Genomic DNA, 12,626 nt, shown 5'->3' on the forward strand with positions numbered 1-12,626 from the left:
CAGTGTCATTACACACTGCTGGACACTGTGTTGATTAAATCATGCACAGATGGAAACACACACACCTTGAGGCACATTAGATGGGTTGCTGGAGGCATAATGTCTACATTACTCTCATATATATATAATCACAACCCTATATTCTAAATAAAGTTATATACTAACTTCAAATACATTCAGATGATTATTTATGCCTGGTTGTTTTTTGCAGTCCAGGTTGTTGTTGTTGTAACATTAGCAGACACATGATGGACAGTTCTTTATTAAAGTCTAATTGAAATCTCATTAGTCACTCTTGTAGTCATGTAGTCAAATGATGTCTGCGTCTGTTTTAAATATATTGTTAATCATATTTTAGTATTGAAAGAAGGAAAAACAACGTTTTTTTTGTAAAATGCTGGCTGAAGGGGCGTGTGCTGTTCTGTGATTGAACAGCTGGCAGACTGGTGGCGTCACACGGTGGACGAGAAATAAAGGAAACAAACTTAAGCTACTGCCCACAAGTCATGAACAGAAGCCCTCCTGCAGGTGGTCGGCTTTTTTATATCACAGAAGTGCATCACTGCTTCCAGCTGCGGTAAAGAGGCATGTGAAAAAATGGGGAAGTCTGCCTTCCACGGTGCTTCTGAAAAGATGAACAATCAGTATTACTATCCACAAACTGATCGCAAAATTAATGCTGCACATTTACACAGATTGACTTTGAGCTGCCCGGATCAACGACAATCTGTGAGTGGCTGCATCCTTTTATTTTAAAACAGTCCATCACTGGTCTGACAGCGTTGCACGAGTGCGGTGCTCAAGAGATAGAGTGCTGTTTTCATGCGGCTTTCAGAATAAGGAACTTGGCCCTTTTGTTGCCTTATTTCTAACCACACCTATCCGTCGTTATGAGGAGGAAGTCCTCAGCCTGCATGTGTTATACTGTTAAGTTATTATGATGTTCACGTCAGTTTCAACAAAAAAAATATTTAGTGGCATGACTTAAATAATCTCCTCTTTAAATATTCAACATCTATTCCCAGTTATAAAGTGATTATAACAACACATTCAGATTTTTATTTGACATCCTTTTGAGGTGTCATTACGATGGCAGGAACAAACCATTTCCTCAAGTAAAAGCACTAAACGGTGATGATGAAACATGCTTCTAATGCAAAAATTGCTACAAATTGTAAACCACATACAAAAAAAGTGAATGCACAGAGGGCTCCAGCAAAAAGTCGTTGTTTATTGGCTCAACTTTTACTGGACGTTTTTCTATTTAACCGCATGATCAATGCAACAAAAGAGAAGTGAACACTCGTCTTCCTGGACTTCCTGGAATGTGTTGTGCCACAGTTTTACGTCTAAATGCCCATCAAAGCTTTGTGTCACTAAATATGGGGGAGGAATTGCTTCAGAGATTATACTGTACTATTTCTCACCACATGAATTGTGTTGAGGGAAAGATGCAAAAGCCTCTAACAGTTCACCTCTAGTAATTCATTTTGTATTCATCAGTTACACATATTTTTGAGTACAGGATGAACTTTTCAAAAGTCAAATGTGTTGAAAAAATTTAAATTTCTTAAGCACTGGCGCTGGTTTAAGTTACAAACAAGCACAGTTTTAATGTAAAGTTTAAAAGTCATGAAGACTGCGCTGAAAGAAGAACTAATGAGGGGAGGAGAGTGTGTGTTGTTTGGAGGAGGAGAAAAGAGAAGTTCCTGCTTTACCAGTGAAGAAGAAGTGCGGCAGCTTAAAACCAACAGAGGCTTAAACATGAACGTCCGTCGCACTGTGATCTGCTTCTTCATCCTCTGTGAGTACACTCTGGTTTTATTTTGAATTTTCTTTATAGTTAAACTTTGCTGCAGTTCCCCGTGAGTGGATTCTGTCAGTCTTGCTTCACTTCGTGTTAGTTTCAGTGAACAAACATGATTATCACAAGCGGATACGCATTACTCTGATAATAGTTCATTACAAGCACACGTTTCTCAGAAATGTTCCTTTTTTTGTATGTGTTCTGCTTCAGCATGACTGTAACGGCTGAGTTTGTTGTAGCTTTACAACACAGGAAACTGCACATCTACAACTACTTAAAGTTGTAAAGGAGGAACATTGGTTTGTGAGTCAGAGTAGTATAATATCTTTGCTCTCACTTCTTCTTTCCTCTATATTTTTGAACGTGTATTTTGGTCTGTGTGTGAGATCAATTTTCATTTGACGTGTTAACCGCATCCGCGTAGTGGACACTTCACAATATTTGTTGTGTTGCTGACTTAGTGGTTCCTTAATCGTTCTGTTTTGAGCTCAGGGAGAACGGCAGCACTGTTTTTAACAGTCTTACTGAAGAATTCTGGTCAGAAAACTGCTAAATGATTTTCTAAAAACAAATATGCATGATTATTTTTGTAGACTTGAGTTGATTTGATGTTTCTTTTTTCATATGTGACATTTTATGAACATTTTATTCCTCATGTGTCCGTCTGCCATCACAGGGTGTTGAGAAAAATATTCATATTTCAGACTAAACAATAAAAATGCCATAGAAACCTTCCCACCATAGCATCCATTTTCCCCTTTGAGGGTTTTAATTTGTGTATAATCAGTGGAAAATAAGCATTGTTATGTTTTTGTGACCTTAAAATTTGTCTTTTTATATCAACGGAGGAAGCGACGCTTCTTCCATGTTGAACAGCTATGTTCCTACAGTAGCCCAGAACCGACAAACTAAACACCGACTCTAAATGGGGTGTTTTGTGACACAGTGAGATGTCACACACTGGTCTGAAGAAGTTTCATGGGGTCACAAATGAAAATATATTAACTAATTAAAAAGTCACATTTGTTTGAACTGATTACAACTGATTACTGATGACAGTTACAGATAGTTGAGTCGAGTTAAACACTTTTTGATCAAATCAAGTCATTTTCAGTTTCCACTGCCTTGAAAATTCACCACGCATTCTGTCTGAAGACACAGTAAAGTTTCTATGTGTTTAATTATTGTTGATTATTAATTGAAATTGTTTGGATTAAATTGTTACCTCTCAGTCACAGACTGGTTGAACTGGGCAGCTCCCAGCATGTTCCTGTGGATCTGTAAATGTGAAACAAATCAGACTGCAACATCTTACAGGAAGTACAGATAATAACTACTGAGTGTTCATCTTTTCAACAGCTGGAAACACTGGTCTCATCACTGAGGGGATCACCGTTATTACAGGAAAGGAGGGAGGAAACATCACACATGAGTGCAAATTTTTTTTCTCTGGAAGTCGGAGGGCCTTCTATAAAAAAAACAATCTTCTGATTAAAACAGAGAAGGACAAAGCTCAGCGTGACAGATACAGCATTGAATATGATCCAGGAACCATTGTATCATCTTCAGTTCTGTATGTGAGCATCACAAACCTGATCAAGTCTGACTCTGGGAGGTACAGATGTGTTTTGAAAAAAAGTTTTTTTCCAGAATCAACCGAGGAGTTTGAGCTCAGAGTTGAAGATGGTGAGTTTCTACTGAGAGTCATGAAATGAACTGTTCACTGACGGCTGCTGATGTTTAGTCCAACAATTATAGTTAGAGCTGCATATTTTCATTATGGTGAACAATGATAAATGCTCCTTTTTAAAACCAACACTACATCTGTAAAATATCTGAACTCAGACTGTCACACACACACATTGATTACTTACTGCATTTATCTGTATGATGAAAAATACATTGACTGTTTGCAGAGAATTTATTTCAATGAAATGTTCAGAGTTTTTTGTGTCTGATTCTTTCTTTTCGTTTCTTTTCATGTTTCACAGCTCCAACCACTCTGAAACCAAACAGGACTCCTGAACCTTTTCCAACATCAGTCCCATCAACCTCCACACCAACAACAACACAGAGTCTAACCTCCAGTTCAGGAAGCTCCACACCTTCATCAGTCTCTCCTAAAACCACCCACCAGTCTCAGCAGCAACAGACAGATGCAGGTCAAGGTACATTTGCATAATTCAACAAAACTGTATGTGTATTCATGTACTGTCTGTATGCAAATACATGAATGTGTATGCTTGTCTGTGTGATTGTACTGCCTCGATACTGTAACTCGATTCTTTTTTTTTTTTTTAATTTAAAATATTTTCGTTATACAGTATTAAATTTAAGGATTTATTTAATTAATGTTGACCATGATCTCCAGTTATACAAATCATGTGAAATATCCACAGATACGCTGCTGTATGTAGGTCTCACTCTGGTCATCATGATCTTCATATTATCAGCAGCTGTGCTGATATACTGCAGGAAGACGGCCAGTAAACCCAAAGGTGAGAATACAGGAAAAAACGCACACACATTAAAGGAAGCAGAACATCTGAAACAGCCTTTGTTATCTTAACACATCAAGTGTAATTGGACATTGGACTCCAATTGAGTCAAGTTTGTTCATTGGGGAACACCATAATAAAAGAGACGACTGTAAACCCGTTGAACACCCAACACGCGTCTATGAGCAGCCTCCTGTAACAGTGGTCCTAATCTTCTGAATTGATGTTTTTCAGGACCTCCTGAGGAAACAGAGTATGTCAATGTCACAGAGGTGAGTTTGAGTAAATTAGGGACATCTCAGCGTCATTAGTGTTTGTGATTCCAGATGATATTCATACAAGCCAAACCCCTGTTGTCTGTTGTGTATGAGGAGATCAGAGAGGAGGACAGACAGAGCAGATCTCCTCCTATAGAAATATCTACAGTTAATGCTCACGCCAAATACACCAAACCAAATGCAGCTGAAGGCACAGATGACTACAGCTTGGTCACTGCAGTCAGCTCTCAGATGGAAGTGAGTAAACCGTTGTCTGATTTCTGTCTAGTTTCGCATGATACAAGTATCATCACTCCAGCTTTAAAACTGAACCCAGCACAGCATCTGAAGGACGATAATCTCGGTCGAGGAAGTCCACTCAAACTTTACACCAACTGTCCTATGTATCAACAATTGTTGATAATGGTCTGTTTAATGATAAAACATGCGCAATATCTGTCTATATACATTTTGTTAACCAAGGTAGCAAAGTAACCAGTGCAGTTTGTGATCCTCAATCCTTAAAAACCCAGCTGATGTTTAAAACAACAAAAACAAATGACATATGTTCGTTATTATCTTGTAATAACTTGTGCACAAGATAGAAAAATAGCATAATGCACAGAGCATCCAAGTCAATAAAATCTTCAAGACTAAAACAGTCAGTAAGTGATGACCTTTGACCTCTGTTTGTTTTCTTCCAGACTAAAGACGACTCGAGTAAACTCATCTACTCTGTGGTGGATTTCTCCAATGGTGCTGCTGCCTCACTCAACAGCGCCCCCCGTGGCGATGCAGATAATGTCATCTACTCCGTGCCTAAGGTTGCAGCAAACTCGGACAGCCGCCACGTCGAACAGGCTTCACCTCCTCTGTACTCGACTGTTAATTTGCATCAGCGGTAGCTTAAAAGCTGCCGATGCCACATTTACTCTCTCAGTGAGTCACATTCACACAAACATTTGTTCTTTCCTGTTAAAAAATTTTTTAGTTGGCAGATAGAAACAAAAGTTGTTTGTTCACTGCCCCATCGTCGCACTAGCTTGCTGTGATGTTGTGCATTATTTATCTGCAGCCAGTCTGCATCATATTTTAAATGGGGGGGGGGGTGAATAAAGTTATATTATAATAATTTTTACTTATTTTTATGTTATATTTATTACATTTTATCTTAATTTATTTTGATTAAATTAACTGTCAGTTATAGCAATGGTTAAACGAGAAATTTTGTCAGTGTGTGACCACCAAAAATTTACAGTGGGACTGGAAATGTAACCGTAGACGTCATAAGACGTAGACGTCGTATCTGTGACATCACGTACAGGTTTCGGTGGAGCTCTTGTGAAGCTCAGTGTTTACGCTCTGGCCGTCATCATCTTGGCAGTCCTGCCTCTGCCGCCGCCCAGCTAATCCAACAATGGCCACTGACAAGGAGCTGAGGCGGGCTGCATGAAGCCTGGTTGCTCAAACAATCTGCCTTTGACAGCACCCACCAGTCAGTCAAAGCGTCCACGCTCTTAATCCTGCATAACTTTAAGCCTTAATATAATGTGAACAGGTGAGTTGTATATAAATTCACCCTCAGTACAGTTGTCATGAACGGGGAAATTAGCTACAGAGACCAAAACTGTTTTTTGTACCAGGCTGTAAACATGTTTATTTCTGCTGTGAAGTTGGACATTTGGACATGGGGACTTATGGAGACTGACTCACTTCTGGAGCCAGCCTCAAGTGGACGACAAGAGGAACTAGAATAGAAACTTTATTGATCCCTCAATGGGAAGTTCCATGTGTTTTACCCGGAATACAACCACACACACACAAAGGACTCAGGGAGATGCAAATATGGAGAGATGGTGAAGTGATGAGCAGCCACACCCTGGGAGCAGTTAGGGGTTCTTTCTCAAGGGAAGGCAGTGGCCCGGAGGTGAACAGGCACCTCTCCAGCTGCCAGTCTATCTTCTATACTTTGGTCTTTGCCAGACTTGAACCGGCCACCCTCCGAGCCAAATCCAGACTGAACCACTCCCGCCCCCAACTGCAGTTATGCAGATTTTTACTTTGCTATTTTCTTTTGTTGCTTCATATTACAAAATAAAACCAGACATTATTCTAAATATTAATCCGCCTGTGTGATGTTGAAAGATTTTTCATTCGTATTGTCCTGAATCACAAACACTGTTTAAAATTATTCTTGCAATTTTGAACAGATTAAACTGATGACGTATAACTTAATAATGGAACAAAAACGACTAAAATAAACTAAACATGTGACATTAATGCAGCTTTAAGATACAAACAAGCCTGATAACTGAGCCTGCAGTGTAAAGACAGAGTCATGAAAAGGGGAGGAGGGTTAAGTGTGTGTTGTTTGGAGGAGGGACTCCATCATTTAGAGAAGTTCCTGGTTTACCAGTGAAGAAAGAAGAGGCAGTCTAAAACCACCAGAGGCTCAAACATGAACGTCCGTCACACTTTGATCTGCTTCTTCTTCCTCTGTGAGTACACTCTGCTTCTATTTGTATCATCCTCTCTCTTCATTATGTTATTTTCTTTATTTATTGTGGTTTGTCACTTTGTAGCATTATGTTTAACAGTGGACTCTGTGTCTGTCCGTGTCTGACATGTTGTTGCTTTGTGTGGTCAAACACGATGAGTCACTTTAAAATGTAGTTAATGACTCAAAATCCAAAGACAGACAATCTGTACTTGTTTCATAGTTTTATTGTTGCTTTTTGTTGCATTTGTACAGTTTTGTTTGTTTCAGCCTGACTCTACCTGAGACGGTTTAACAACACAGGAAACTACTGATGTTGTAGATTTAGCTCATAGATATGGATTAAGTTATTATTAGTTACATATTTTATAGAGTAGCAGAGACGTCCGTGTGTCTTACTTTGGTTAAATTGCAGTTTGCTAAAACTTTAAAAGAGCTAAAGAGAGAAAACTATTTTTTTTTTATCGTTTATTTGAACCAGCTCCAAAAGAGGAACTGCAGCAGTGAAATGTTAGCAGCCTTCGTGACAAACAGACCGCTGCAGATATAAGGAAGACTTTCAAAACCTCATTTTACACGTACAGAGACAATCGTCATTTTCACTCGAGATAATTTGATCGAACGGATCAACACTTCAAAAACACAAACAATCAGGGACAAAAAAAAAACACTTTCAGATGCTGCAGGTCCTCTTCAACAAAGTCCACCATGTCATCACCTGTCTTGATTTTTTAATCGTTTCGTGGCCTCCGTAGTTTGTTCTACATGCTAGAAAGGAGAGAGTGAGCTGAGGTGTTTGCAATCAGCAACTACACCACTTGATGACACTAAATCACATTTAATATAAATATTTAAACCAATCAGCATTACATGTGATAATACAGAAACTCCAGTTCTCCCTGGGATTTTTACCCTTTCAATCAGACTGCAACATCTTACAGGAAGTACAAATAATAACTACTGAGTGTTCATCTTTTCAACAGCTGGAAACACTGGTCTCATCAACACAGAGATTATTACAATGAAGGAGGGAGAAAACTTCAGACATGAGTGCAAATTCTTTTTCTCTGGAAGTTGCCAGGCCTTCGATAAAGAAGGCAACAACAAAGCTGAGCCTGGCAGATGCAGCATTGAATTTACACCAGAACCCATTTCTTCAGTTCTGTATGTGAGCATCACAAACCTGATCAAGTCTGACTCAGGGAAGTACAGATGTGTTTTGAAAAGAGATTATTTTCTAGAATCAACCGAGGAGTTTGAGCTCAGAGTTGAAGATGGTGAGTTTCTACTGAGAGTCATGAAATGAACTGTTCACTGACGGCTGCTGATGTTTAGTCCAACAATTATAGTTAGAGCTGCAGATTTTCATCATGGTGAACACTGATAAATGCTCCTTTTTAAAACCAACACTTCATCTGTAAAATATCTGAACTCAGACAAACACATTGATTACTTACTGCATTTATCTGTATGATGAAAAATACATTGACTGTTTGCAGAGAATTTATTTAATTGAAATGTTCTTTTTTTTTGTATCTGATTCGGTCATTGACCTTTGCCAACATCAGTATCCACACTGACATCACACATCAACACACTTCATCATCCAACAGACAGCTTCACACAAGTTACATGAATAGTTCAGCTGTTTTGCATGTTTGTATCTGTATATGCATGTACTGTGGTTATGCAAATTCATGAATGTGTATTCACATACTGGTTGAACTGGGTAGCTCCCAGTATGACTCTGTGGATCTGTAAATGTGAAACAAATCAGACTGCAACATCTTACAGGAAGTACAGATAATAACTACTGAGTGTTCATCTTTTCAACAGCTGAAAACACTGGTCGCAACACCGAGGGGATCACCATTATTACCGGAAATGAGGGGGGAAACATCGGACATGAGTGCACATTTACTTTCTCTGGAAGTCGGAAGGCCGGTCTCATTGAAACAGAGGAGGACAAAGCTGAGCGTGGCAGATACAGCATTGAACTTTCACCAGAACCCACTTATCTGTATGCGAGCATCACAAACCTGATGGAGTCTGACTCAGGCTTGTACAAGTGTATTTTGGACCCTCTTCATTCAACCGACACGTTTGAGATCAGAGTTGGTGAGTTTCTACTGAGAGTCATGAAATGAACTGTTCACTGACGGCTGCTGATGTTTAGTCCAACAATTATAGTTAGAGCTGCATATTTTATATCATGGTGAACACTGATAAATGCTCCTTTTTAAAACCAACACTTCATCTGTAAAATATCTGAACTCAGACGAGTCAGAGTTTTTTGTGTCTGATTCTTTCTTTTTGATTCTTTTCATGTTTCACTGCTCCAACCACTCTGAAACCAAACTGGACTCCTGGACTATTTCCAACATCAGTCCCATATAGAGCTGGAGGTATATTTGCATAATTTAACAGAACTGTTTTGCTCATGTGTGTCTGTAAATATGTGTACTGTAGGTATGTAAATTCATGAATGTCAATGCTGGTCTGTATGGAACGTCCTTGTTTTAAATATTTTTGTTAGAAGGGATTATTTCAATGATTTAAATATTTAACCTCTATTTATGCCAGACATCCCGTCAAATAAACCTCACATAATACATCCACAGGTATTCTGCTGTATGTGTGTCTGATCCTGGTCATCGTGGTCCTCGTATCATCGACAGCTGTGCTGATATACTGCAGGACGAGGGCTAGCAAAGCAAAAGGTGAGGCCACAGGTTACAGACACAACAAAGGCAGCTGAAATGCTTGTTTAGTGCCTTACAACAGCAGTGATTATTGACGGTAGCAGGCTATGTATGTCAGGCCGGACTCAAAGTAGGACTCAGAAGCAGAGGTGGCAGAGAGCTGTTTTATTCAGATCAACAAAATCCCTCGACAGAGTGAGGCTATGAAAATGGCTTAAACTAGGGAAAACAAAAAATCACTCCAAAGGAGGAAAAAACTCTAAACTACTCTATTTAAGATTATCAAAATCAAAATCACTCTCAAGGAGAAAAAGCAATAGGCTGCGAAACATTAACTGAGGGTGCTCCAACGAGGCTGAAAAAAACACTATGCTAAGCACTAAGAAACAAAAGGGCTAGACTAAGAAGTTACAACAAAAAATCACTCATACGAGGAAAGAAAACAAAAGAACACTAGAGCTATAATGCTATGACTGTGGACTATGAAACAAGGCTTAGGTGAACGCTACAAAAGACGAAACACTTTGGCACGGGACAAAGGGAGACGCAGACAATATATACACAGGTAAATGGGGAACAGGTGGAAACAATCAGGGCTGGGAAGACAATCAGACCGGTGGCACATGAGGAAGGGGAAGTGACCTGAAACGAGAGGACAGGTAAATATCAAACTAAAACAGAAAAAGACGAGACAGGACAAAAACCCAACTTGACCTCACCGCTGTGTGACAATGTCACTAAAAGCTAGTTATGTAGTGAGTTACTGCGGATGTTATGTGTTTCTACATAGTACTAAACTTCTTTTCCGCCTGTGCTGTGACCTTTTCATGCATTCAACAGGATGATTTTACTCTTGTGAAAAGTCAGTCTAATTTGCCTTATGTTGATGATTCTTCATATAAGGTGGGAACACAAACGAGCATGTGTGAAAGAGACATTCACGTACACGTATATTTGTTCTGATTATGTTACTTATGATCAATAACCAGCGAGTGGACAAACACTGACCAAGCGCATCAACACAAAAGCTAACATTACTTAATAGCCAGACTGGAATCAGTCAACTCAATGGAGTGGGCAAGATTCAAACAACAAGTATGAGAAAAGATAAAAATTAAATAGAGTTAAAGTAAATTTTAAGCTAAGAAAAGGAGTTCCCGGACAAACCATGCAGATCGTTGATTGGTCACTGGTGGCACATTCACAACTAATTCATGATTCTGCCTAGCTGTGAATGTTCTGCTTCCCTTCTTCAGTCTCTGAACACAATCAACCACAGCAACATGGGACACGTTTGCTAACAAATATTAGCAACTCTTTTCAAGAGAGAGGAGTTATGGTCCTTCTGGGAAAAAAAAGAAGAGTCGTCAAATCCAGCAAAGAAGTTGTTGAGTTGGCAATACAGACTTTGTTTTCTGAGGTGGTTCCTGAGTTCAGTCATAGTTACAGGGATGTTTGGGTAGAAATAGGCTGTGCGTGTCTCAGCAACAGTGGACCTAATCTTCTGAATTGATGTTTTTCAGGACCTCCTGAGGAAACAGAGTATGCCAGTGTCACAGAGGTGAGTTTGAGTAAATTAGGGACATCTCAGTGTGATTAATGTTTGTGACTGCAGCTGATATTCATTCAAGCCAAACCCCTGTTGTCTTTCTGCAGGCCGGCCCAGTGTATGAGGAGATCAGAGAGGAGGACGGATGGAACAGATCTCCTCCTGTAGAAATATCTACAGTTTACACTTACGCCAAATTTGACAAACCAAATGCAGCTGAAGGCTCAGATGACTACAGCTTTGTTACTGCAGCTCAAAAGGAAGTGAGTAAAAACTGTGGTTCGATTATAGATGACAGAAAACACTGTTAGGCTAGGTAGTTTTTGCGTCTGCACCATTTGTTACAATCTAATAATTTTTAACCGCTCAAAAATGTAAAAAAAAAAAAAAATCCTACAAAATACCACATCAGGATTTTGAGGAACACCATAAAAAATCATTCTGTGATTTGGTATCAAAAACCTCTGACACTTGGAGATTTCTCAGAAACCCAATAATTGCCAATAAACATGGGAAAGCCATCTGTGCCCTGAATGCACTTGGTCTGGGTGGTTATGTAAACTAGATTTACATACACTATTTTTAGAATAGGTGAAATTAATGTTCATACTGCATGCAAAATCCTCCTTTGGATTACCAGAAAATAGGGAAGACTGTAAAGAGGAAACTCATTGTTACCCAGAGAACCTATTTCCATTCAAATATCCAGAGGTGAGAGTTCAGACAGTTTTTTCATTGCCAAGGTGGGAACATCTTTCTATATAGAGGTCTAGATCCAGGGGTCTTCAACCAGAAGTTCCACGATCCCTAGGTGGTCCACGGAGGTACTGCAGAGCCTCCAAGTAAAATAAAATCTTCAAGTTGCTCTTAATACTAAAACAGTCAGTAAGTTATAACCTTTGACCTCTGTTTGTTTTCTTCCAGACCGAAGACAACTCGAGTAAACCCACCTACTCTGTGGTCGATTCGTCCAACGGTGCCCCTGCCTCGCTCAACAGTGCCCCTCCAGGTGATGCCGATGATGTCGTCACACCTGGGCCTGGGGTTGCAGCGAACTTGGATGGCCACCACGATGAACATCCTTCAACCCCTTTGTAAAAAAAAAAAAAAAAAATGTATGAAAACTGTTCAGTGAACTGACTACATTTTTTTTAAGGGTTATCTCAATTTAAAATTAAACTATGTCAGTGATAGCGAACATTGAAGTCCATGTACAGTGGTCCCTCGTTTATCGCGGTGGATATGTTCTAAAAATAACCCGCAATAGATGAAATCCGCAAAGTAAGTTTTACAATTATTATACATGTTTTAAGGCT

The 12,626-nt window shown here is 39.3% G+C and overlaps 2 protein-coding genes across 3 annotated transcripts; both read left to right on the plus strand.

Annotated features, from left to right (window-relative positions):
* Positions 1–499: 499 nt before the first annotated feature.
* LOC109140235 (uncharacterized) lies at positions 500–5,677 on the plus strand. Its single transcript, XM_027288578.1, has 7 exons — positions 500–1,804; positions 3,167–3,493; positions 3,799–3,975; positions 4,207–4,305; positions 4,540–4,577; positions 4,680–4,820; positions 5,267–5,677. Exons 1-7 carry the CDS (start codon positions 1,633–1,635, stop codon positions 5,465–5,467), a joined length of 1,155 nt encoding a protein of 384 aa, XP_027144379.1. The 5' UTR covers positions 500–1,632; the 3' UTR covers positions 5,468–5,677.
* A 536-nt stretch (positions 5,678–6,213) lies between these two features.
* Positions 6,214–12,617, plus strand: LOC113744034 (uncharacterized). Of its 2 annotated transcripts, XM_027288579.1 has the most exons (8): positions 6,214–7,060; positions 8,043–8,336; positions 8,896–9,177; positions 9,447–9,464; positions 9,681–9,779; positions 11,285–11,322; positions 11,418–11,573; positions 12,235–12,617. In XM_027288579.1, exons 1-8 carry the CDS (start codon positions 7,021–7,023, stop codon positions 12,406–12,408), a joined length of 1,101 nt encoding a protein of 366 aa, XP_027144380.1. In that variant the 5' UTR covers positions 6,214–7,020; the 3' UTR covers positions 12,409–12,617. The 2 variants fall into 2 exon arrangements, with proteins under 2 accessions (XP_027144380.1, XP_027144381.1); XM_027288580.1 differs by lacking the exon at positions 8,043–8,336 and having other exon boundaries at positions 7,003–7,060.
* Positions 12,618–12,626: the final 9 nt, after the last annotated feature.

This window comes from Larimichthys crocea, chromosome XV (genome assembly GCF_000972845.2).
Source record: "Larimichthys crocea isolate SSNF chromosome XV, L_crocea_2.0, whole genome shotgun sequence".
In the NCBI taxonomy this organism is placed as follows: Eukaryota; Metazoa; Chordata; class Actinopteri; family Sciaenidae; genus Larimichthys; species Larimichthys crocea.

Bases quoted from the DNA above. Each gene is read 5' to 3' on its own strand.
- LOC109140235 (XM_027288578.1), top strand. From the start codon at position 1,633: ATGAAGACTGCGCTGAAAGAAGAACTAATGAGGGGAGGAGAGTGTGTG. The intron at 3,976-4,206 runs GTACATTTGCAT...AAATATCCACAG, and splicing joins ACAGACAGATGCAGGTCAAG to ATACGCTGCTGTATGTAGGT. The intron at 4,821-5,266 runs GTGAGTAAACCG...GTTTTCTTCCAG, and splicing joins CAGTCAGCTCTCAGATGGAA to ACTAAAGACGACTCGAGTAA.
- LOC113744034 (XM_027288579.1), top strand. From the start codon at position 7,021: ATGAACGTCCGTCACACTTTGATCTGCTTCTTCTTCCTCT. The intron at 7,061-8,042 runs GTGAGTACACTC...TCTTTTCAACAG, and splicing joins GATCTGCTTCTTCTTCCTCT to CTGGAAACACTGGTCTCATC. The intron at 11,323-11,417 runs GTGAGTTTGAGT...GTCTTTCTGCAG, and splicing joins AGTATGCCAGTGTCACAGAG to GCCGGCCCAGTGTATGAGGA.